General features: G+C 33.3%; 1 protein-coding gene across 2 annotated transcripts in view; it reads left to right on the plus strand.

Moving 5' to 3' along the window:
* LOC129231733 (probable aconitate hydratase, mitochondrial) overlaps nucleotides 1–27559 on the plus strand; it is a 77845-nt gene that overhangs the window by 39599 nt on the left and 10687 nt on the right. For both annotated transcript variants that reach the window (XM_054866102.1, XM_054866096.1), the window contains exons 14-19: nucleotides 11599–11756; nucleotides 13622–13695; nucleotides 13778–13962; nucleotides 15854–16059; nucleotides 16192–16289; nucleotides 24549–24642. In XM_054866102.1, coding sequence (XP_054722077.1) covers nucleotides 11599–11756; nucleotides 13622–13695; nucleotides 13778–13962; nucleotides 15854–16059; nucleotides 16192–16289; nucleotides 24549–24642 — 815 coding nt within the window. The remainder of the gene's footprint in view (nucleotides 1–11598; nucleotides 11757–13621; nucleotides 13696–13777; nucleotides 13963–15853; nucleotides 16060–16191; nucleotides 16290–24548; nucleotides 24643–27559) is intronic.

Genomic DNA, 27559 nt, shown 5'->3' on the forward strand with positions numbered 1-27559 from the left:
TTGTCGTGATGGTAAATTGACAGCTAAACATCCATATTTTGAAACGATACAAAATTTTGTACATCCTTCTAGCATGACTCATAGCCCCAGGTGCAACAAATTTGATACCATATGGAGGAGCTTTACAGAGAAATATTAAGCATAGTTCAAGACATTCTCGATATCATCTCTCGCTTGTGTGTCATGTAGTAATCTTTCAGCAAATACTATTGTATCATCCTTTACATCTGTCACTTGTGCTAAAATGTCCTTATTGTTGATGCCTATGATGTATTTGTCTTTGTCTATGAATTCCCAGTAGGCCTGGAATCGTTTAAAAAGAGGTACGTCTGGTGCGGAAGAAAAACCCAAACATTTATTAAACACTGCACCAATAATTAATTCCATAGCGTGATGTCGACATGAAAAATATAGTAACCTTTTCTTTAGTTCTTGCTCTAGTAAAACATGGGTACCCTTGCTTTCCCCGGTATTGACACTCGTTGTGTCAAAGCACATTGCAGAAACTTTGTCAGTTAGGCACCAGCCCTACAAAGCTCACCTTCCTTATTTTTTTGTGTCATTGTACTTCTGTTTTTTTTTTTTTTTTCAATAACTTCCATTGTTAGTAAAGTTTTTCTGGCTTGGGCTGACAGTTTTGGGGTCTTTGTACGGGTATTCTGGCTTTCTGCCCAAATTTTATTTCTTATGTTGTATTTCTTGAAGATTCTCTTACGGTTTTCTTTAATTCAATATGGTTATAAAGAAACATATCCAATGCCATACAAACTGAAGGTAGTTTACTACCTGTCAGCTCATTTATGGTTGAACTAAAAAGATAAACCTCTGATTTTGATGTAATTGATATAATTTGCCATGCTCAGTTATTTTAAAGTAAAGAGACATATGCATTTCAAAAATAAGTGCAAACTGCCATTCCAGCACTGTTAAAAATTCAGGAAGATTTTCTGGTAATTGTTACTGTAAAATTGCATCGCCGACGCATCGCTGATTTTTACGGTAATTTATACCGGAGAAATAAGCGATCCCAGCGCCAACTGGTTGCTGTGGCCTACCGAGGAAACCGTAAAATTTTACAGTAACATTTGATTTTTATGGTAATAGTTACTGGCAACATGGATGCCAGTAACAATTACCGTAAATTTTCCGGAAAATTTTTAACAGTGAACAGTGGTGAAATCAAAACCAAAACAATTAAAAATTCATACCTAAGCAACAATAAGTTGAAAATTTATTCGATCACGACTGTTAAAGGAATAGATTTTACGTATTTACTTGTATTTACAAAAGTATATTCATAATGGCTTTTGTTAAGTCTCTATATAAAATAGCAATTTTATAAAGCAATTGTTTTCTTGTCAATAAAAATAGTAATTTGTATTTGACCTTAGTCAGGTCAATGGTCGTGTGTCGTACGCGTTCTATTCAGCAATGATGAAAACTTTATCTGCGTTGAGCTACCTCTAAATATTATCGAAATGATTTCAAATTTTGTCTGATTTATTTTTTAATCCATTGGAACAAAATGGGAGTGTAGGACTCAAAAAATTTTCACTTTCGAAATTTTGGACCACCCTATTCTACAGTTCAGTTTTCATTTTGAAAAGTAATTCTTTTGGGCTTTTCATGCCTCAAAAAGTCAGTTTCTGCAGAATTTTTTTCAAAGTGTTCATCACGTATTACTATTGTACCTTCATTTATGCATTATTATGTGTATTGTTTGCTTATTAGCACCCTAATATTTATTCATTCACATTTATATTCAAATATCGCATTTTTACTTGTAATAGAATAGATGGTATGAATTATGTGCTTTAAATGAATGTGAAGATTATGTATTTCAATTACAAACTGCAATATAAATCATATGTTATTGGAGTCTGATGAAGACTACCTCTGTGAGACCAGAAATATTAGTTCGTGAGCTGTGGGGGAGGGTTTATTATTATCGCATCAGCATAGGATGCATGATTGTGTTGATTGTGTTTGCTTATTAGCTGCCTAATATTCATTCCTTCACATTAATAGTTAAAAATCGCATCTTTGTTTGCAATAATTAGACTAGAATGTACGAATTATATGCCTCAAATAAATGTATATACAGTGAAACCTGTGTATAACGATACTGTCTATAAAGATAGCCTGTCTATAACAATATTTTTTTTTGGTCCTAGCAAAATGTCAGCATGAACAATCAAACTGTCTGTAACAATAACCTGTCTATTACAATATTTTTTTTAGGTCCCAACAGTATCGTTGTAGACAGGTTTTACTGTATTGTGTAATCCAGTTACAAACTGCAATATATCACCTGTTACTGGAGTCTGATGAAGACTACCTTTGTCAGACCAGAAATGTTAGACCGTGAGCAGTGGGGAAGGGTTTTTTTATTATCGCATCGTCTTATATGCTTTAAATGAATGTGTATATATGTATTTCAGTTTCATAATACGTTGTCTGTTTTTGGAGTCTAGCGGGAACTAATTTGTCAGCCAGAATTGCTACTCTGTGTCCGGCGGGTGGGGGGGGGGGAGCAAGAAACTCAAACTGTTGATAAACTCTCTGAAACTAAAGCTTCTATTCAAGTTGTAATAATTGTGACGCCTTGCTTTCAGTGTAAAAGTTTTTTTTTTCAGCATGGAGGAAAATTGCTTATTTTCTAAGAGCTACAGCAAGCTTGCTATTTGTGCTACAAAAAAGTTGTAGGAAATTTAATGTTCTTTAAACTTAACATTTAATACTTTTTTCTAAATTGAACCATTTCGGAGATATTTTGGAAAAAAAAAATTCTCACGTGATTCTTCGAGGCTTTTCTCAAGTCAAATAATAATGTTTCTGTCTTTTGCTTTCATTTTTTCAAAACTAGAAGGGCTTTTCTCAAGTCAAATAATAATGTTTCTGTCTTTTACTTTCATTTTTTCAAAACTAGAAGCGAAGTTTTTAAGAACATCATCACAAGCGGACTATTCTTTTGAATTTGGAAGAGTGCAGTTTCCTGTAAAAGTTTGCTTTGCAATAACCGTTAATAAGTCACAAGGACAGACATTAAAAGTAGCAGGGATCGATTTTGGAGAAGACTTTTTTCACACGGCCAATTTTATGTAGCTTACTCCAACATCAGTTCATCAAGCAGCTTAATAGTTTTAGCACCAGGAAAAAAAAAACTAAAAATGTTGTGTACAAAGAAGTTCTTGCTTAAACATGGGTATAACAATAAAATGTGGATGGCCTGTGTTTGCAAAGATAATCAATACTTTAAAAGGATCGTTAATAACAGTTGAAGATCAGTTAAAGACAAAGGCATATATATAAGGAGTCCAGGGGCCCCGGGATCCTCCCAAAATTAGAAAAAATTATAGATAATAAGTAATTATTATAGGGGATTTTCGAAACTAGATGCACCAAGCAGTTAACCCCTGCTAATTCCATTACCCGAGCAATGCCGGGTATGGGAATGCTAGTTACATATAATAATATACTGTTATGCAGTTAGCAAATTATTATTTAAAATTGTTTTGAATTGCCAAAGAGGCAATTATCCTCAGATAGTATGTAAAGATAAAATTGGTTGGTTGTTTGCAACTAACCAAAAATTGGTCTTTAGCTAATCTCATATTTCACTATTTAAATCTTATTTTTACGTTATAATAAATCAATATTTTTCTAACAAATTAAGAACTTTTTTTTTTTTTTTGCGATTTAAAAGTTTTTGAAATGAATAATCTTAACATATTTGTTTCAAAAATAACTCTAAACATTTCAAAAACATATTTGAAGATTTAAATGGAAAAAAAAAAGTTTTGAGGCCTCTTATCAACAATTAGCAATTAAAATAAACTAAATAATAATAATAGTACCTAATACAATCTGTTCTAGTCCAATAGATACAGCGATGGCACTGATTGGTGCGACATCGATGTTTTCAAAACATCGATGTTTTACCACGGATGTTAGAGGATCAATGTTTTGCTTCCCATGTGAATGTTTTATATTTAAAGCTAAAATAGCCTTTAAAATGTGAATATGATTACAGTTATGAAGAAGACATTATAATTAATTAGTTATTACAACATCTATCACACTGAAAGGAGTTTTCTCTATGTTTTCTACGGAAGTAGACTTATATTGCATGTTACTTACTTAAAACTGTTTTACAAATTTCTTCAATTTGTTAATAATAGTAGTTACAAAGTAACTTACATTTAGTGTTCATATTATTCAGGGGGAAATTTGAAAGATGTTACATAATTATTCCAGTTGATTTGTATTGATGTTTCAGTACTTCATATTTATAAATTATTTATCCCTTTGCATTACTTAATTTGAAATGTCAATGAAACTATCTTTGTTCTTATAAACTTGTCCTTGACATTTCAAAAATCATTTCAATTGATGAAGTTATTACTGTGAATTTACTTCTAACATTGAAACATTTTTTGGAGTTTATTATGCCAGAATATACATTAAAAAGATTGATGTTTGAAAACATCAATGCTTTTGTACCTAATTTTGCAGACTCACTTGCATATATATTTTTCTTCTTTTGCTAGAACTTTAACGGTTGGATATTTTGTTTTCGGTTGAAGACTGAACAGAAGTGCTATAAAATGAGCAGGATTTAAGCTTTTGCATAAAGTTATGAGATTTATGCCATTTGTTTTTAATAAAAAATCATATCATACCTACTTTAGATTCTATAATTCATCACTACGCAACAGCATAAGATCATCATAAATAGAACAAGCATTGTTTGGTGATGTAGCTTTAATGGACTGAAAGCTTGGTAGAAAATTTCAGTTAACCTTTGCATCACAAGCCCCACAGTCATCTCGTATGTAATGATAAATATTTATTAATTTAGTTTACAAAATAAAGAACATAAAAATTTAATTTTGGAGAGAGGGGAAAAAAATCTTACATTAAAATTTAAAAAAAAAAGCACACATATAGAAGCTTTACTAATTTTATTTCAGTTAGCCAATAATAGTATGCCAATTTTATTAATTCTTGCTTATTAAAAATGCAGCTGAATAGTTTATTTTATAAAAATCAAAAACTTTAGGAAATAGGTATTTAAATTTTTAAACAGTCACATTTAATTTTGTTTCCAGTTTTTTAACTTTGTCCAGGTTTACTTCTGTGCCCTATCACTGAAACAAAGAAAGGAAAGGATTTTATTTTAAATGACGAAATAACGTGGCTGCTCCAATGGAATTATAACTAAAAAAGAGGGTTTTTACTTATTTTGATGTAGGAAAGCATGCTCTCCCCAAATCGTGTCACCCTGGGCTAGAGCCCACTAAGCCCATACGTAAATACGGCACTGCATATCGTTAACATTTTGTCTTCTGGTCATCTATACTAATATTATAAAGAGAGAGGGCGGATTTTTGTATGTTTATATGTTCGAGGTAATCTCTGGAACCCTTGCAGCAATTTGAAAAATTCTTTCACTATATGAAAGGTGCATTCCTACTGAGTGACATAGGCTATAAATTATGCATATATGTACTTATACTAATTTTTTTAACCAATAGTTTGTCTTCGCTACCAGTTTATGCTCCGTACTGATCTATTCTTATATACGTAAACACAAGCGCTGATTGTGCTGCACATGCAATACCAGAATATTTAAAGGTACCTTTTGAACTGAATGCTAAGAGATAGAAACGAGTGAGAGAAAAAACATCACTATGGGGCTAGTATAAGTATCGCCAAAAGCTTTTCGTGTATTTGGCTTGGCAGACCATTTAAAGTTGCAGAATGTTCAAAATTTATTCAAATGAATTATAACTGAGATTCGCTTCAAAACAATTAGTTTTTGAATTCAAGTAGTGCCGACAGTGGAAATTATGCCATGTTTCTAAAAGTTGTAATTTTTTATGCATTTTGAGTTACTCTTTGAGGTATTTTGTCTATACTAATATTATAAAGAGAGAGGGTTTATTTTGTATGATTATATGTTCCGGGTAATCTCCGAGGACGGATGTTCGATGACCCACTGTTTGAATATAGAAGCCGTAACTCTAAAAGAACTAAAAGGTTGAGACAACATTGTGAGAGGTGTCATCTTCGCATTTGATGGTGACTTTTTAAACTATTCCTGCGGTTCTCTTGATAAATGCGTGCAGATACACTTCAAGCCTGTTTAAAGTCGTCTCCTTTTAGGAACTCTGTATGATTTGTGTATCTGTATCTTAAGAACACTTTTTAAAGTCCACATTCATTCTATTAAAATTAAAGGCGATATTCCAATAATTCCATTGTGAAACTTAAATTTGTCTTATGTATGAAATGGAACTGGACTCCAAGTAAAATCAACATGGATTAATATAATTTAGAGTATTCTTTTTACTGGACCAGCAGCAGGTCAGTCAGGAATAATCCTCGAAATCCCATGGTCTTTGAATATTTCTATTTCCAATATAAGTAATTGCAATTTCCAATGAAAATCTCGTGCCATCGCCATCATCAAAAATGAAAGTCAAGCATACAATTATGTGCAGTGCAACGTAACACATGGGAAGATTATATTGTTCACGGGGAAGGAAAGGCTGGGCTTTCTTGATTAGGAAATGAAGTGAAGCAATTTATTTTAAAACCTCATAAAAAGAAAACAAAAAACGTTGTATAGCATGATATTTTATAACAAAACAATGTGCGTAACATTTTTTTAAGACAGATAATTTTTCTACCTGAACAAGTTCGGGACGGACCCCTAGTAAATAATAATGGGATTCCTTGAAATAAATGTAAAGTACCTAGGGTTCTGTGACCTAAGAAGTTTGGGAACTGCTGCTCACTGACAGAATGTCTGAGTTTTAGTGATAACTTTGTTAAATGGAATCATTCAGGCTTGTGAACGATTATTTGCAGCTCATGCACCCTCAATTTTTCTTCTGTTGATAATGGCCAGTTTGAGACCAGTATGGAGCCCTAGGGGTTCCGTCGGACCACTTTGGAAACCGCCAGTATAGAACATTCTTTGAAACATAATATAATATTGTCCATCCATAGCCCCATTTAATTCTTATAGGCCGTGGCAATCGCTGAAACCCATGGCAACAAAGAGGGCACTACAGGGCACACGCTTCCATTTCTTTACCATTGATTGGTGGATGCAGGGGTTCCCTGTGGCGCCTCTTGCAGTCAAAATGGGCGACATCCAATCAAAAATAAACAAACTTTGAAACATTGATATTGACTGGTGGATGCATGAGCTGCATTGAAACATCGAAATTGATTGGTGGATGCATGAGCTGCATTGAAACATCGAAATTGATTGGTGGATGCATGAGCTGCATCCATTTAACACTGAAAAGTTAAAAATTGGCAAGGCCCATAAGCGTAAGCAGCAATTTATTAGGGCCATGGTCCATCAATCGCTATCAATACCTTTCCAACTCTCTGAAAATATCAAAATTGTTATCACTGTCTGATAATAAAATGACTTGTTAGTTAATCAATTCTATTCTCTTATGTTAAACACTGTTTTCACTTTCAATTCTAAAATAAAACATTTTATAAGAAATGATACTGAAACAATTTGTCTGGGCACTAGCCAAATTCTAAGGAATGAATAAAACCTCTCATTCAAGTTTTTAAATGCTTGAAAGGCTGTTTAATAAGAAAATATGGAATTAGCGGACTAAAAGCATAGGCGGTTTTAGGACTGAGTTCCTGGGGGGGGGGGGGGGGGGGGGGGGGGCAGGATTTTTTTTTTGAGCAATATTTTTACAGCTCCCCCCCCCCCACTCCCATGTTTTTGTCTGTGCTTTACTTTTTTGTGTTGTTTCTATGAATGTGTGTTTTCATGTTGTCCTTTTTGAATTGATCTTAAAAGAGGGGGCTGATATCAAGAGAGTGACACAGGGCTCCCTTTTAAGTGGGAAATAGAATATCTCTAATTTTAGGGGTCCCGGGGGTTTCTCCCCCGGAAGAAATTTTGTAAAATGGATATAAAATTCTGCATTTTGAAGCCTTATAAAGGTTAATGGGACAGACAAAGAAAGTGATAACTAGATTACACAGTTGTACAGTATTGTTCAAACTTTGTAAGAAACAGCCATTTTAAGTTTGAAAAAAAAAATAAACTATAGATTTCTCATTACAACAACCTTTTTTTAATTATAAAAAATGCAGAAAATGAAAAGGAATAGAGGTAGTGTATGATTTTTTTTTCGGGCTAAACAGATTAACAATATGCAGTAGAAGTAAGATAAAAGCAATCAATGCTAAATAATTTCCAAAATACTGCATTAGGGATTGAATATATAGCAAGATATGAAGCATGTGAGTCACAAAAATTTATTTCGAATAATATGTTACAAACGCAAGAACCATGATTTTTACATGTTTAATGCAGGATGTGGCAAGGACTGAATTTGACAAATTTTGGCATTCCTCTTCCTCTACCATTTGTTAGAAATTTTAAAATTTAAGATTTGTAGCCACATGTTTCCAAACATTCAAAGTGTTCAAGCACTTGAAAATAAAATTAGTTTTTTCAACCAATTTTCATTTTTTAAGGAACGAATCATTCAATTTGTTTTTGGGAGTTAGGGACCCACTTCAAAGCATGGGCCCTAAGCAATAGCTTGTTTATCTTATAGGCAAATTCAGCCCTGTTTGTAATTCACTCTTACCTGCAGATTTTTGCTTGATTTTCTTGTAATTTTTACAAAAATTCCTCAGTTTTCACAATTAAAGGATTTTTACAATTTTACCAATCTTTGTTAGGTTTTTTTTTAGATTTTTATAAAATTTTACATAAATTTTCCAAAACTTTTGATGACTCAATTATTTAGATTTCAATAATGACAAGGACTGACTCACTTAGACTTAGATGATTATGACTTACCTTACTTTTTAAACAGTATTTATAAAGTAAGTAAAATAGTACTTTCCCACTAAGTAAAAAGATTCAATTAATCAGAATACTCAGGTAACTGAAATTTATTCAGTTTGTGTTAGAATTAAATTTCTCTCTCTCAAAAAAAAAGGCGGGGGGAACTATTTTTTAGAATCTCTCAAAAAGCCAATTAATCTACTAAGAGCATAAATATTATGCACAAATCCGCTTTAAATGTGGACACAAACCGTAACGAGTAGATCGTTCTTGTAGCGCGAATGGGGGGGGGGGGGGGTCCTCCCCCATTTGCTTTAGGTTCTAATTTGTTAAAATAATCGTCAACTATTATTGAGTGTTGCAGCTTAATGTATAGCTTGTTTAGCCTATATTTTCATACACTTGCCCAAATGGTTTTCAGTCCAAAATACTGAATTTAGACACATTTTCAGCACCCCAGTGACAGCTGCACTATTTGTATTTAATGTTAGTTTTTTTTGAGCAATCACGATTGCTAATTGTTCTCATTTGACCGTTTTTGGTGTCCGTGCCTTTTTCAACTTGGACCAGAAGCCTATGCAGCACCACCACCCACCGTCCTCTGCTGGCGACGCGGCGCGGCTGCTCCGGTTTTGAGCTATCCGCTTCTCCTGGTCGGAGGCGTCCATGTCCTACACACACGCACGTTCACACACGAACACACACACACGACTTCACACACATACCCTCACACACGCCTACATGCATACACACAGGTCTACGCACACACGTACTATACACACAACTATGCACACGTAACCGCCCAGGAGGAGAGGCAGGCTTGGGGGGGGGGCGACAGGAGCCGTTTCTAGAAACAATAACTCCAATGAGTAGGGTCCTGTCTCAGTTCGTGATTGCGAGAAACATAATTTGAATTCAAAATTTCAGAATTCAAATTCATTTTCTTTTTTTTTTCTTCTTGTCCTTTTCTTTTCTCCCATCAGAAAAGGACATTCGCTATTCTCTTCATTTTCACTGAACTATTTAAAAAAGAAAAAAGTCATGATTTTTTTGTTTTAAGATTTTGGAAGATGTGTTGTTACTGTATAAAGTCCTCTCAAAACTGGGGGGTATTGCCCTTATGCCCCCCCCCTATAAATCCACCCATGCTCTTCTAAACTATTCAAAAAAGAAAAAATGATTTTTTTTATTTTTGGAAAATGTGTTATTACTACATAAAGTTCTCCCAAAACTGGGGGGGCATTGCCCCCCTCTGCCCCCATAAATCCGCCCATGACTAAAAGCCCCCTTTGAAACTTCTGTATATTTCCTTACTCTCTACCTTTTAGCATGGAAACTTGTCACTACCATACATTACAAAACAGTGTGGACGAAGAGGGCCAGTAAAATTTTGCAGGTTTTATTCTCTAGTAGAATTTAAAAGAAGACATGTTTTAGCACAATGTTTAGAGATAAATAAAAATTTCTGAGACAAAAAAGCGGTTTTGAAATGTTTGTCATTTTATTGATTGGCTATTTTTATGAATATGTTAAACGGCTTATTTAAGGTTTTTCGACTTGTGAAGGAATTTTGGGGGAAAGGATTTTCATTAATGATCTTTCAATCAATAATGTGTGATGCATTTGGATTAATGCCAAACCTAATATTCTACAGTAAATGCAAAGATGTCAAATTTTCAACTCCAGCCTAGATTTTGTGCAATAAAATATGAATCACAGTTAATAGTAGCGTATATTTACAGCAAATTAAGTGAAGAATTTTTGAGGCATGAACTTTTGTAAATACTTTGAACTTTCTAAATAATATAATCCATCTATCCCAAAGGTTCTCAAACTTTTTCGACTCGCAGCATCCTTTAAAGAACACGGCACCCTAGTCTAATTTCTATTATACATATACATATGAAAACTCCCTCCAGGGCTTGGAAGGCTTATTGAAACAAATATATTACCAATACAGCAACAATGCTGACTTTACCAGAGAATGAAACTGTACAAGTTTTGTTTCCAAAATGTTCCATGTATGGACTTTTGTATTGCTTCAGGTATCAAGTCTAATTATTGTTTCGCTCGATGTAACATGTCACGATAAATCTTAGAAAATGTGTTCATGATCTTTTGGCGTAAATCTTGCAAATCACAAAGCCTATGGGGCACAAACTCATGATCGTTGCTGTAACACAATAAAAAAAATCGCTTATTCTAAGATCCAGAGAGCACGATGGCCATGGAAGAAGGTGATTGTCGTCATCAGAACTTCGTCAAACCCAAGGACTAACAAGCTTGAGGAACGCCTGTCAGATAATGGGGGCGTCTCATCATGTTGGAGAATGAACGGCCTTTGATTGTGACATGTTACAGCAAGTAACAAAAGAATTAATCTTAAGACTTGATATCTGCCCCATTATGAAAGATTCATCTATCGAACATTTGGGAAACAAAATTTGTACAGTTTCTTTCTCCAGTAAAGTCATCACCGTTGCTGTATTTATAATAAGCCTTCCAAACCCTTGAGTGAATTGCCACAAAACCTGGTTGCTTCGCGGCACCCCTCGCCATCTCTTGTGGCACCCCAGGGTTCCGCAGCACCCAGTTTAAGGACCCTTGATCTATTTATTCTATTAGGGTTTTTGCTTTACAAATAGTGAAAAGATGGTTTTAGATTATCTATGATTTTATGTATCTTTAACTGTATTCAACTAAATTTTCTATTATTAATGATTGGTTAAATATTTCACATTTCATAATAGGATTGATTGGTAGTTGTACCAACAGCAGTTATCAAGATATGTCGCGAGCGGCTTCTCTAGCTAAACAGGCCCTTGATCATGGACTAAAAGCTAGATCAAAATTTATGCTTTCGCCTGGTTCAGAACAAATTAGAGCTACTATTGAAAGAGATGGACAAGTAAGTCATTTTAGCTCAGGTTTCTTTCTTATGAAACTTTATTTGTATAATATCTTTAGATATAATGTTATTAATTGTTAGAAGTAATTATATAAATACCTCAGTCACAAAAACTGAGATTGGCATAATAGGCCTTGACCCTCATGGGCTTTTGCACCAGAGTTCTGTTAATTAAAGATCTTGGTGCAAAAAGGGTAGCTCCCCCCTCCCCTTTTTTTCCTTGCTGTATTTTTCTTTTACATTGAAGTATAAAAAATATTATTTTTCAAATGAGACATCTCCAACCAACACACACACACATTCTGTAAAAGATATTAAAAGAAAAAAGCTTTAACAGGCCACATTTCAAATGTAGAACAATATAGCTATTTTGAAACTCAAGTGTTTTATTATCACAAGTCTCACATTGTATTCTTTTTTTATTCAGGGTTTGTACGGGTCATGGAAATCCTGGAAAGTTATGGAAAAAAAAATAAACAAATTTCAGACCTGGAAAAGTCATAGAAAATTGAAATTTTCATACAAAGTCAATGGAAATTTATTTTAGGTCATGGAAAAATGTCCTGAGCAAAGTTAAAGAAGCAATAGCTAAAAGATCATTTGAAATCTTGAGTGATTTAACAGTATTGCACATAAAAACTGTTAAAACTGGAAAACTGAACTATCCTGAAAACAAATCTGAATTTTAAAATCTCATTGCATCCACTTCTGTTGTAGCCGCTCGTCTTTTTTTTTTTTGCAATGTTATTTTAGAGCTTCGACATCACTCATTTTGAATTTACCATTATTTTCAATGCTTTTTCTATTCTGTAGTAGTGAACTTGCATGTTCTTGATTTCGCCCACCCAAAAAAACGCAATTCCATTGCACCCAAGTTCGTTTCCATCACTCGTAAAAACTTTATAATTATATTTATCAAAGTTTATCTTTATTTGTTGAAGGTTTTAGAAAATGAAGATCTGTAGTCAGATCATAGAATACTGAAATAGGGGAATTCTAATACTCTGCGCAACATTCAGCACGCAAAACTAATCCATGCAATTCAAAGCTACTTTCAATTTCAGGAATCAAACACTATTTTCTAGAATTTCTGAACCTATTAATTTAAACTAATGTATGCATTTGAAAATGTGCACATTAGTAAGCAAGTACATTTGAATCAGAAGATTTAGTCACTACCTACTGATTTATTTTTTTTTTAATATCTGGTGTAGAAACTAGAAACATGAATTAACTAAAGAACGTGGCTTTACTTTAAAGAATCAAAATACTGTCAAGTTATGAGGATGATAAATGCACTATTGACATTAAAGGACAACTTTTGAAGCAAATTTATTGAAACTTAATAATGACTCATTCCACCTTTGTCGCATTCATTATCATCTTGCCTGTTTATTTAAAAATAAAAAAAAAGCCTTTAAGCATCATTATATTCTATTCACTGCATTTTTATTTTATTATGCAATATATCAGACAGTCCGGTTACCACATCCAAAAATATTGCATGTAACACCAACTTGGGCAGTTTTTTAGCTGTATGCTGATATTTTTTCAATCACAAGTGATTCAATGAGGTAGTGGCATTCAAGTAGAAGTTCTGCTAGTGCTCATTTCCAAAAAGTTGCAAGTTTGATATTAAATAGTACTATTGTTTTCATGTAACAAGGTCATGAAAATTTTTATGAAGTCATGAAAAAGTCTTGGAAAAGTCATGGAATTTTTTCATCCAAATAGAGTATGAACCCTGTTTATTGGAATCAAATATTATTTGAGTCTATAGGTTTGAAACAATTAATGTGGAATTCTGTTTTTTGTTTCTAGAATTGTTCCCAAATTCTTAGGAATGTAATATTAATTTCTTTTAGGCTCAAACATTCAGAGATTTTGGTGCAGTTATGTTGGCTAATGCCTGTGGACCTTGTATTGGCCAGTGGGACAGGTAATTTTATGCCGTAATATGCATGAAGCAACTTCGGTATCAGAAACAATGTTTTAGTAATCTTCATATGTTCTTTATTTAGACAAGATGTTCAAAAAGGAGAAAAGAATACTATTGTATCGTCTTATAATCGAAATTTTACTGGGCGGAATGATGCAAATCCAGCTACTCATGCCTTTGTCACATCGCCGGAACTTGTTGTTGCCTTATCTTGTGCTGGATCATTAGATTTCAACCCTCTTACTGATGAACTGACAGATTCTAAAGGTATTATTAACTCAATTCCTACTTTGAAGTTTTTTGATCACTTGATCTTAAAAACGATTTGATGGGAAATGGTTTAAAGAAGGACCATAAAGCCAGTGACATGTTTTAGAGTCAAAACCCTATACACTTAGACCCCCAGAAGACTTAGTTTCAATACACATTGCCGATTCTAGTGTGACAGTTTATATACATAGGGACTGTCTACAAATGATATCACGCTTTAATAGAGGCAAATTGTTTTCTGAAATTGTGACAGTTTGAGTCACCGGGGGGGGGGGGAGGAGGGCTACCAAAAAGTGTGACATCACACCTTTTTTATAAGATATGTAATAAATGCTAGTGTGACGGCTAAAAATCTTCAAATTGGGAAATATTTTTTTAGTGAAGTTGTAAACAGTTGTTACTTTTAATTCGGAAATTTTTACTTAAGATTTGCAGCTAGTATAGAGCTGTCTAATTAGACCCTGATCATGTTGCTGATTATCTCTTCTGTATTCGCCTTTCTTTCATCATTATTGTTTATCATTAAATGTTTTATTGAGTTATAAATATTGTTGACATGTACACTAGAAAATTAGAAAGTGTTTGAGAAAAACCTTTTTATTTCTTTCAAGCATTTCGAGCCAGAAGAAAAAACTTTGTTTTACAGACAGATTTAATATTTGTTAATATTGTTTATATTTATTTACTATTTATTAATTTTCATCCTTTCATTCCAAAATCGAACCTCATTATGAGACAATCTGTGAGACAGCAGTGGCATGCCCAATGGGGGTAACCTACATAAAAATATTTTTAGACATTTTTTAAAGACAAATACTGGATGAAAACTCATTTTTGTATATGATGCTTTTCTCTACAATTGTAAGTAAAAATTTATATTATTTTATTGGTCCTGAAAATGTGACATAAAAAATGTGGGTTTTTTTTTCCTAAGCATCTCACAAACATTTTATGAATGCTCAATCATCACAGCAAAATTTTGCATTGACACCTCTGGTTTTAGATGCTTTGAATTTGAAAAAAATATCTGTTTTAAACCTTTTCCCTCCCCTTATTCTCTCTAATTTCAAGATAGCACTTTTTAATCAATTGTAGATGCTGTTATTTTACATCGTAAAAAAAGACTTTTTTACATGTGTTAATGTTAAAAGTTTTCAACTTTTTTATATTTTTATGACTTTTTTGCATGTTTTAATCAACCATAAATTTTATTTTCACACACACATGGTATTTTTATTCTTAAATGTTTATTCAACTTTGAAATTTTATAACTTTACAAAAAAAAAAAAAAAAAAAAAACAACAACCCTTGAACAATTTTATAACAGAAGAAACAAGATGGAAATACTTTAAAAAGTTTTTACCCAATGGGAGTTCTTGAAATTGCTAATTGCATCTTTTGATACAATGATGATATGCACCCTTCAATATTCATTTTTTGGGTATGCCACTTGAAAGACAGGATAAAAAAAATTCTGCTGTACATTTAGTTTTATGTCAAATTGCTTAGAAAAGGCACATGCCGGGCTCAATTATTTCATTCATGCCATGCATTTAATATTCATATTATTTGTATAGGTCATGTTTCCTCAATGAGATATTTCAAAAACATTCTCAATAAACTTATGAAAGATTGAATTATTCAGTCATTTACTATTTTAAACAAAATATCATGCTATTTAGGGACTCATTCTACTCGATTTTGTTTGATTGGATCAAGTTCTAGTAGCATAGCAAAAAATTTCCTTCTGGGTGTAGCAAAAGAAAGTTTTGGCTTAACTATTCAGTTAGACAGTAGCTAAATTAATCATATTCGATTTGATGAAATTATGTTGATGAATGAGCCCCTTATTCCTGGACAATGTAAAAGTGTCAAAACATCTTTTTAGGTGGTAAATTTAAGCTAAAAGAGCCATCAGGCGAGGAACTTCCGCCTCAGGGCTTTGACCCTGGTAAGGATGCTTACCAAGCTCCTCCTGCTGAAAGTTCAGCTATTGATGTGGTTGTGAGTTCTGACAGTCAAAGACTGCAACTCTTACAGCCATTTGACAAGTGGGATGGAAAAGACCTGATTGACATGCATGTGTTAATAAAGGTAAATATACTGAAGTCATAGTAAATTTTATGGTAAAGCCAAGGTTTGAGTATAAAATTTGTTTAGTTATTTATTTTGTAAAATGCAAAATATCTGTAAATTGAAGAAAAAAAAAATTTACTTTTTCTGCAGATAAAAGGAAAATGTACCACCGATCATATAAGTGCTGCAGGACCATGGTTAAAATACAGAGGACATTTGGACAACATATCTAATAATATGTTTATAGGGTAATATTACATTATTTATGTTTTACAAGTTATAATTTGAAGACAAAAACAGTTTGATTACACCTCAGATTGTAAAAGAGAAAAGCCAAAACTGAATATTTGAGCTTTTTAAAGTGTTCTCACATAGTATTTTAGTAAGCTTTGCTAAAAAGTTTTATACTTTACAAGTTTCCTTAATTTGTAAAATTTTGGCAAAATGTCCATGAAAGTAAATTTAATGTTAAGAATGTAGTGCTAATACTGAAATCTATTTTTCTCTTTAGCAAAACATGTTTTCATGTTCATTTATTATTTTAAGTCTTGGAAAAGGCGTTTAACTGTACAACACAGGCACAGTAATATTTATTCTGTGCAGAAGTAAATAATCTGGTTTTTAGTGCCTTCAATCAATTCTTCTTATTAAAAAGATATGTGAAGAAAAGTATAAATGATGAAAAAAAATGCATGTTTTTTTTTCTGGCCTCAGAATTAGCTATTCTGAACAGCATTAAAATGTAATGTGTGTTGCTATGAAAAAATCACTTTTTTCAAACGCCTCAAGAATTGCACTACACCGAGAACTACTTGTCTAGATGCTATCAAGTTGCCAAAGTCATTTATCAGCAACTGCGCCATCTGGAGAAAGGATGGTGCCTGGGGCAAATATTTATTGATGCCCCGTTCCCACACATGGAATTGTTGGCGTTTTTTGGAAAAGTATCGAAAATTTTTCTATCATTTTAATGTAATTAAACATGTAATCTGAAATCTAATTTGTTAGAACTAAAAAAAAATAATAATGGTAAAAAGAATTTGAAATGTAGTAAAAGCTTAGTTTATGACGCTCGGGGAGATTGCTCTGCTCTTCAGACGACAAGGCTGTACCCAGAGCCCCCCCCCCTCCTGAAAAAAAGGAAGTGTTTTGTAACCTAAAATAGAAGAAAGGTTTTTTTATTCTTAATTTTGCAACTATTAAATGAGGGAACTACTTAAATACAGAAAAAGCAATTCTAGTTCTCATTAGCTGCAAAGCATACTTGAAATTAAGACACTTACTAGGATTTCCTGCTTTATTTTCTAATTTAATTCAGGGGCAATGCAGGCCCCTTTTTAGTTTGGTAGACTTGCCCCCCCCCCCCCCCCCCACATCAAAAACTCGTATAAAACTTACACTACATCGATTTCGAGCTGGGAGACTCTCCAAGGGCGGGGGCCCCAGTTTCCGATTAGGCTAGTATTTCATTACCAAGATGTGCCAAATTCAGCTCCTTGATATATCCTGCTTAAAAAATGAAAAAATCCTTATACATGCATTTTTGTTGCAAATTTTTCAAGATGATTTTTTGTGACTGATATGTTACATGTCTTGCCATTGACTTAATACCGAATTCTGTATTTTAGAAATTCTTTTGTTATTGCTTGTTTTTATTTTACTTCTATTGCATACTGTTAATAACTTAAGCATGAGAAAAAATATAACACTTACTCTACTCTATATCATTTTCTGCTCTACTTGTGATTGAAAAAAAAACTTAGTTTTGAGAAATGCTTCATTACATTTGTTTTTAACTTAAACCAGGTGCATCTTACAAAGTTACAGTCATTTTGTTAGACTGTGCAAACAAAATCCGGATAGTGCAAATGAACTGCTTTAAACAATTTCAACTGTAGAGTCTTTGAAAAATATTTAAGTTTTTAAAATTCCTGGAAAAGTACTTCCATATTGTGTCATCAAGAAAATAAAGTATGAACTATCTGAATGATGAGACAGAATATTACTCTTTCGTTACTACATTTTCTGAATCTCTGCACAATTTCTTTTAAATCATTTTGCACAATTTTTACTATAGGGCATTTGATGCAGTAGAGGGCGGGGGGATGTTGGGGAAATGATCAAAAACAAACTACACTAAAAGCCAATATGAGCAAGTTACAATGTGCTTCTCTTTTCTCTTCCCTTGTTTTTCCTCTCTGTTGATTAAAGTCAACGATTTGTCGAAAAAGCAATTTATATTTTGAATGATCTTGATTTGCAAAAGAATGCAGAACTTTTAAAAAGTTTCCTTTGCCTATTTTTCTTTATATTTTTGTAGTCTCAATTTCCCCCATGAAAGGCCTCAAAATAGAGATTTTTATATCTATTTTGTAAAACATTTTCCGGGGGGAAAACCCCTGGACTCCCTGAAATTATGGATATTTTACATCCTACTTAAAGGGCCACTCTATTGTTATCTTTACCACTGCAAAAAGGTGAATAAAAAATAATAAGAAATTATATAAAAAATAAAAACAGGAGGACCATTCAAAAAACGAAACAAAAACATGAGAGCTGTATCAGGGAAAAAAGAAACACATATTGGAGGGAGGGGGGGGAGATGATCTGTTTCGCCTGCAACAAAAATGTTTTGCACTGCAAAAGAAAAAAACATACCTGGAATAGCTCAATGCCCCGTCAAGTCTAAATCCGCCTCTGTAAGTGAGTTTAGATTTTTAACTACTATATTAAATATTTTTAAGCATATATGTGTGTCTAAAAATACAGTCGAACCTCCATATATCGAAATAGCAAATTGCCGGGGGAAAAAATCGATTCATAGAAATTTCAATATATAGAAACAATCTTATTTTATCATAAAAATCTCCTAAAACATTAAAATTACAGCTAATTTTTGTGTATGAAACCCAATTTCTAATTTATACGAGCATTGGATTAAACGAAGGTTAATAGTTAAAAAATTAACAGAAATGATATTTTTGCACCTTCATACATCTTCATTTTTTGGCAAATCAACTTGATCCGCAACATTATGGGATTTTCGTTTTGACAATGTAATCGAGAGAAAAGTAAAACATCAATCTAACTTAACTTGAATGATTTTTACTGAAGCTAAAAAGACTAGAAATGATGTACAGTGTTACTTATTACAACTAAGATTTGAAATTGCCACTAGAGGGCGCCTGTGATGCAGGGAGTGTTATTGCTGCTAATTTGATAAGTGTTTTTTACTATAATTTTTCATTATTACTGTCTAGTTTTAGGTTTTTTTACTTCACTTTATCATGTAATTTAGTTTTATTGTGTTTTGGGGGCTCATTTTTGCTGTTATTGTATTCTTAAAGTGTTTTTGCATTTTTTGGAGTTAAGCCTAACATGAGGTGATCTCCTGGTTTTTGATCTTGTGTGCTTTATTGGGTTTAGCAAATCTGTTTATTTACTGCTGATTTTAGTATTTATTCTGTGTTTTTTTGCATTTTTATCTTTCTGTTTTGCCTTTTGGAACATATTCACTGAGTAGAAATGGGTGTTATATGCATTATGAAAGAGGTAAAGAGTGGGAAGGGGGACAGGTGGATCTCTTGTGATTTATGTCATATGTTCTGCCTGTATAAGGGGGAAAATGAGTCTGTTTTTGAGGAGGATTATATTTGCACTAAATGTGCTGAACTCTCAGACTTAAGACTTAAGATGCTAGTTTTGGAAGCCCAGTTAGCATTAGGGTGTAGGCCAGTTGTAGAGGGTATGAATGTTCCAGAGATTCAGGGGGAAGTTTCAAATGAGGATTTAGATTGGGAAACTAAGGGTGTAATTTTGGGGGACTCTATGGTAAGGGAGGTGGGTAACACAGTTGGGAGAGTAAAGCGTAAGGTGGCTAGGTGTTGTTTACCAGGGGCTCGAGTAAAAGACGTTAATATGGTTGCTGAAAAGAAGGGAGTATTGAATAAGGAGGACATGGTTACTTTGTGGGTGGGAACAAATGATGTAGGCCACAGTAAAAATGAGGAGTTTTCTAGGGAATGGAAATCCCTGTTGGATAAAGCAACCAGCTTTTCGACGAATGTCCAAGTGGTTGGTTTGCTTCCCAGGTATGGAGTGCATAGGAGCTGGCTAAATCAACGTGCGAGGTGTATGAACTTGCTACTGAAGTCAATTTGCGAAAAGCGCAGTATCAGGTTCATTGATGTATGGAGTCATTGTAAACGGAATTGGATTGCTAGGGATGGCCTGCATCTGAGCTCTACAGGGGTCAAAATGGTTAGTGGATTAATTTTAGGGGCTTTGGAGCCAAAAAACTAAGTTGGAATGGGGGGCATGGGTCAAGCATCAGGTATCGAGAGAATGAAATTTTTTTGGGTATTGCTAGAAATGGAAATAAAGTGTCGAACAAGAGTAGTAATGCTAACAAGTGCGATTTAGGAAATTTCAGGGTGTTAAATAAAAGCAACTTAGGCATGCTTAAAGTTTTCTATACCAATGCTCGCAGTATTAGGAACAAGATGGATGAATTGAAAAGCATAGTTATGGATGAGAAGTTGGATGTTATTGGAATTACAGAGACATGGGCTACCGAATCTGATGCAGAGTTATTACATATTGCTGGGTATAATTTGTTCAGACAGGATAGAGTAGGTAAAAGAGGTGGTGGGGTTTTAATTTATGTCAGAGACAATTTTATTTGCAATGAATTGGTCATAAATGATAAGCCTACTGATATTGATATGGTTTGGCTGGAGTTGATGAGCAGTAAGGGCAAAAAGTTACGCTTAGGAAACATTTATAGGCCACCTAATTCAAACCAGGGACAAGATGAACAGATGTACCGTATTATTAGCGACATGTCCAGTAAGGGATCCGTTATCATAATGGGGGATTTCAATTTTCCGGGTATTGATTGGAATAATTTTTATCCTGGTAATGGCAAAGAAGAGGAATTTTTAAAAGTAATTGGTGACTGTTTCTTAGATCAAGTTGTAACTCAGGGAACTCGACAGGAGGCCATTTTGGATCTAGTTTTTTGTGACATAGGTAGTTTTGTTCAGGGGTTGAGTGTAGGGGAGCATATTGGAGATAGTGATCATAACAGCATTAGGTTCCGGGTTAAATTTGAAGTGTGCAAAGATGATAATTTTAGGTTTGTGCCCAATTTCAGAAACACTGATTTTGTTGCACTTAGGCAGAGCTTGAAAGAGGTTTTTTCGTCAGGGTTGGAAAATAGCGACGTAGATCAGCAGTGGACGGAATTTAAGGATAAACTTGCTAAAACCGTTGGGGACTATGTTCCATTTAGGAGAAAAGGTGTTAGTACCAAAATTTGGCCCATGTGGTTCTCCAGGGAGACTAAAGAAGCTCTTAATTATAAGCAAGCCACTTTTCGTAAGTTTAAAGAAACTGGTCAGAGTGCGGAGAGGCTCCAGTATGGTAAGGCAAGGCGAAATTTTAAGTATTTGGTACGGATTCAGAAAAGGGAATTGGAGCAAAGGCTGGCAGATGACATTGATGGGAACCCTAAGAGGTTTTTTGCTTACGCTAATTCTGGGAAAACTCGAAACAGTCAAATTGGGCCTTTGGTTGATGAGTATGGAAATTTAATTCAAAACGATAGGGATATTGCAAATGTTCTAAATAACTTTTTTTCCAGTGTGTTTAACGATAACTGTATCTCAACAGTTGACACTAACAAGACACAAGCTATTATACAGCTTGAGGATTTTGTATTTTCCAGGGAGGAGGTTTTATTTCATTTGAAAAAGATTAAAGCAACTAAAGCTCCGGGACCAGATAATATTTATCCAAAAATTTTAGTTGAATGTGCAGAGGAATTAGTTGATGTTATTTTGAATATTTTCAATGCTTCTTATAACTCGGGGACGGTGCCAGAGGACTGGAAGCTGGCTAACATAACGCCACTCTTCAAGAAGGGGTCTAAAGGTATTGCTGGGAATTATAGACCTGTAAGTTTGACTTCGGTGATTTGTAAGATTTTCGAAACTTTGATCAAAATTAAGATCATGATGTTCTTAGAGACTAATAGTCTGTTGACTAGTTTGCAGTATGGTTTCAGGAAAGGTAAATCCTGTACTACTAATTTATTGCATTTCTACGACAAGGTTACCTCAGCTTTAGATAACAATAAATGTGTGGATGTTGTTTATATTGATTTTCAAAAAGCTTTTGACAAGGTACCGCATGTTGCTCTTCTCAGCAAGTTAGCTGACATTGGAATAGGAGGAAAAACTTTACTTTGGGTTAGAAATTGGCTTACTGGTAGGAAGCAAAGAGTAGTTGTGAGAGGAAATCATTCTAATTGGAGTGATGTTTTAAGTGGGGTTCCTCAGGGATCAGTTTTAGGGCCTCTTTTGTTTATTATATTTATGAATGACATCAATGAAAATATTTCTGGAAGCATAAATTGTTTTGCTGACGATGTAAAAGTTATGGGGATTGTCGAAAATGAAGAACAAGTAAAACAGCTGCAAGAGGATTTAGATCATATTACTAAGTGGGCAGATAAATGGGGTATGGCAGTTAATGTAGGGTAATGTCAAGTGCTACACTTAGGTCATGGAAATAAGCGTATGAGATATCGTTTACAGGGTTCAGTCATAAATCAGGCAGAAAATGTTATGGATCTGGGTGTCTTTATAAATCAGGACTTCAAGTTTAGTCAACAGTGCAGTATTGCTAGTAACAAAGCCAACAAAATGCTTGGGTTCATCAATAGATCTATTTCAAACAAATCTAAGAAAGTTCTTCTGCCTTTATATAGGAGTTTAGTAAGACCTCATTTGGAGTATGCTGTTCAGTTTTGGTCGCCTTATCTGAAGAAAGATATTTTTGTATTGGAAAGGGTTCAAAGAAGGGTAACTAAATTAGTAAGGGGACTCTCAGATTTAGATTATGATACCAGACTTAATAGGCTTAACATGTATAGCCTGGAGCAAAGGAGAGTCAGAGGGGACATGATTCAGTTATTTAAATTTATCAAAATGAAAGATGTAGATGGATTAAATTTTTGCGGGGAAAGCAGGACAAGGGGTCATTGTTTTAAGCTATTTAAATCTCAGGCTAACTTGGAAATCAGGAAAAACTACTACTTTAGCAGGGTCGTGGGCACTTGGAATAGCTTACCGGAAGAGGCGGTAATGAGCAAGGGAGTGGATAGCTTTAAGAGGGCCATTGATCTTCATTGGGGACTAATTAATTGACTAGGACCAGCCTAGCTGGGCCCAGAGCCTGTTGCTGGTCGTCACATTTGTATTTGTATTTGTATTTGAAATAAACTTGAGAGAATTTAAGAACTCCAGAATGGAACAACAACCTATCTACACACTACTCAACCCAGATTCATTATGAGTTTCGGAGCAATCTTTAGTGAATCTAGTTTTCTCCCCTAAGCTTCATTTTTCCTGAGACAAACAGTCTAAAGTAAAAAAAAAAAATCTACGAATGTCTCGAAAAAAATTTCAATGTATAGAGATTTTTTCAATGTATAGAAACAATTTTTCTATGTAATGAATATAGAAATTTGCTGGGATTTCGATATCTGGAAGTTCAATATATGGAGGTTCGACTGTATATTTATATAAAAATATTTGCATGTGTGTTCGCGTGTTAGAGGAATGAGCGAATCCGGGCCCCTCCCAAAAAAAAATTCCTGGATATGGCCTTGTCGGATGGCCCTGATCAGCAAGACAATGCTCAACCTCACACTGAAAAGCCTGTTGCAAAAATATCGACAAAGATGGAGTGTCCTTCCATGGCCTATGAGGTTTTACCAGATTTTGCTCCAATAGAGCACATCTATGACATGATGGAAAGGCCATGTCAACCGTTTCATAATGCCACTAAACCAGTCGATGAGTTGTTACATTTACAGCAGAATCTAGCACAGAGGCAATTTAGCAACACAAACTGGCAACCCCGACAGCTATGTAAGCATTGGTTTACCGTACAGGAAATATTTTATGTGTTACAGCATTTTGTCACATATATTATTGAAACGTTTTAGAAAGATAATTTCTGTACTGATTTTGAGCTGATAATATCTTTAAAAAATGGGTTGAAATTGTGAAAGCCATCTAAATTTTCTGTATGTAGATATGCATATCTATGAAGAAAAATAAAAGCTTTAAGAGTTGTAGGTGTTAGTTAATGCAACTGTACCTCCCCCCCCCCTGCATTTCTGTGTATAATTGAACCCTTAAACATATTTAAAATAAAATTTTTAAAATAGAAGTAGCTTTTTTTCTTTTAATTTTTTATTAACATGATGCATTATGTTCCTTTTATGGTTTGAAAAATAATCCTGTAGTTACAGAAAAAAAAAAAAAACATTTGACCAATTTAATTTACAGTGTGAAAATCAAGTTCTAAATTTTGTCTTATTGTGATTTATTGAAAGCTTATTGTGATTTATTGATTATATTGTGATTAATATTGTAAGTGTGACACATTATGGATGTTTGATTTTCAACTTTCCTATTATCCTATATTTTATTCAGAGCTATCAATTCCGAAAATGGTGAAGCAAATAATGTTAAGAACCAACTGACAGGAGAATGGGGAACAGTGCCTGACACTGCGAGATATTACAAGGTAAACATTTTATCAGTTTTGATAAATTAAAAAGAAACAACTTCAAAACTGATCCATATCAAAAGTACATTTACATTCTTGGAGAAAAAATCCCCCCTCAATTGTATTATTGCTTTGTTAAATATAGTTTTTTTTTCTTTTTTTAAATATAATTGAGAAATATTTTTGTCTTAATTTATAAATGCTGTTTTAAAATTGTGTTAAAATTCACTTATCTAACCCAGAACAAATAGACAGAAATATTGGTTTAGTGTTTTTGATTTGTGTTTTTTAAACATTGAGATCATAATGCTCAAAATTATCTTATCAATCAAGATTGAAAGAAAGATCTGAATTATTGTTCTTGAGGATTTAACTTAGGGTCCATCCAGAAATGATGTCTCTTTTTTTTTTTCTTTCAACATTTTTGACCCCTCCCCCCCTATCACAAAGTGTCACACTTCACCTCACCCCTCCCTCCTTTTGTCACATGTCACACTGTCACATAAACATATTTAAAAAAATATGCGTAATGTCACACTTCTAGGGGGTCCCTTCCCCTTGTCAAACTCACATTGTCATAAGCTTCTTCCAACATTTTATAATAAGTTTTTTCACATGAACTTTTCATGATTATTAATATTTTTTTGTGTTCTCTTTATCATTTCAAATACATAAAAATTCCTACATGATGCATTGGGAGTCAAAATAGATGAATGCTCAAACCTCCCTTCCCTAAATTATCATCTAAGATTGTTAAAAATCTCTTTTTTAGAACAAGTTTTGAGGGATAATCATTATATAGTGAAGAACCTTTTATCCGGAAACCAAAAAACTGGGAAACCAGAAAACCGGCAACTTTTTCCCGATTTTCCCGTCATTTTTAAAAAATACGCATTTTTGAAAAACTATTTTTTTGAAATACCTAAAAGAAAATGAGCGGTTTCTTAATAAATACCATATTACTCATCTATAACTCGGGAAAATGTTTACAAAAATGAACTACAAAGACTTGTCCTTAACGCAGGGAAAAATTTCCGAAATATTTTCTTGAACTAAAAAGTACACCCGTAAGTCTGAAATTTTCGCATTTTATTCCAACTGAAAACTAGAAAAATGAATATTGTCACCTTATAATGCAATATTTTATTGAGTGGCCTTTAATTAAAACCATTTTGAGCGGAAGTAAAGTCGCAAAGGCGTGTGAAACGCCGAAAACCAGATTCACGAAATTTCCGGTTAGTTGATGGTGGAATCTAGAAATCGTTAAACATAAGACTGTAATAAGGCTGCAAGAACTCATAAATTAAATTTCAACTGCTATTAACTTAATTTAAAAGCAATAGTTATCAATAACTACCGTAATTACTAACACCAAACCTTAACAAAAAAGTTAAGAAAAAAAACACGTTCATGAAAACAAATCCTTTTGTACACTATAGTAGAAGAATTGCACATTTACGTTCGAAAACTTGTTTCTTGCCCTTTCTTTCATTTTGAAACATCGAAAAGTGGTGTTTTTTTTCCATTTCAAAATGAATGTGAGGGTCTCGGGCCTTATTGAATAACTTAAGGTTTTCCGTGTTTGAATTATTCTCCCACTAGTAGTTTTTAATGTTTCAATATTGACAAGCATTTCTGAGCTGTTTTCTTCTTATTTTAATATGTGTTGCTATTTATTTAAGTGATTTAAGTTTTACAAACAATCGGCCAAAAGCTCTTTTTAGTGATCTAGAAAACCGGGAAATTCAGATATCCGGGACAGCTATGGTCCCAAATTTCCGGGATAATTGGTTCTCTACTGTACCTGCTTATTTCATTATATTCAGTACAAAAACTGGTATGAAGAGGTATCATCTTGATATCACAACGTTTCTTTTGCAATGAAAATATTAACATTTAGGATCTAAATGACTGTTTAAAATAATTCCAGAGGAAGAGGTTGGAAGTAGTGCGCTACAAGTAGCTATGCTACTGTAGTAGCTACATTTTTAGTAGTTTGTAATGTAGTGTACTACTTTTTAAAAAAAAGTAGAGTAGCAAGTAGTTTGCTACAAAAAAAAAAAGTAGTTTGTAGCGATTTCTGAAAACTATTTTTAAATTAAGATTTAAAAAAAAAGAACAAGGTTTCAAACAATATGACTGGTGCAAGTCCTACGCGAGTAAAACTTGCATCTATTAAATTCGTAAGACTCTGAAAAATTATTTTTTATGTTACAGCTTGATGAAGAAAAAAGCTGAACTTTACACGTAACAAAAAAAACATTAAAAATTAACATTTAAGAGTAATAAATATACTTTCAAACAGGGAGCTCAAATATTATTGTTTTTATATAGTATTTTTTATATTGATTTTTAAAATTCAATTATTTTCTTTTTCCAATTTCATTTTTTTCAAAGATTTTAGAAACTTCAGATAGTAATGGAAACAGTCAGAAATACAACCAAACTTTTGTTTAAATAATTTTTTTTTTCTTAAATTTATTATACCTGAATACTGAATTTTTTTTTAATTGAAAAAGCAGTGTTAAATTATTTTTAAGTTTCCTTTAACATGTGCACCCACATTTGCAAATTGTCCACAAACCCAATGAATGTCAACCGATATTTTTGATACACATAAAAATATATATATATTATTTAAAGATTCATGTTACAAATTACTCACAAAAAAAAGGAAGACGACTGAATAAAATATTAGCCTTAACTGCAGCAGAATGAAAAAGATTTAATTGATGTCTAATTTTTTCTTCTTAGCTTAATGTAAAAGAAACTGATTGTGCCAACCATTCATATCGGAATTTATTTTTTTTCCAAGCTATCAATGTCACGTAACTAACCACTGTCGGGAACAGCGTTCGACAATTTCGAATTGAAAGACTCAACATGAATAGAGAAAAAAAAAAACAAGTTTGTTTGCAATTTTAAAGCACTTTGA

Source organism: Uloborus diversus, chromosome 1, assembly GCF_026930045.1.
Source record: "Uloborus diversus isolate 005 chromosome 1, Udiv.v.3.1, whole genome shotgun sequence".
Lineage (NCBI taxonomy): Eukaryota > Metazoa > Arthropoda > Arachnida > Araneae > Uloboridae > Uloborus > Uloborus diversus.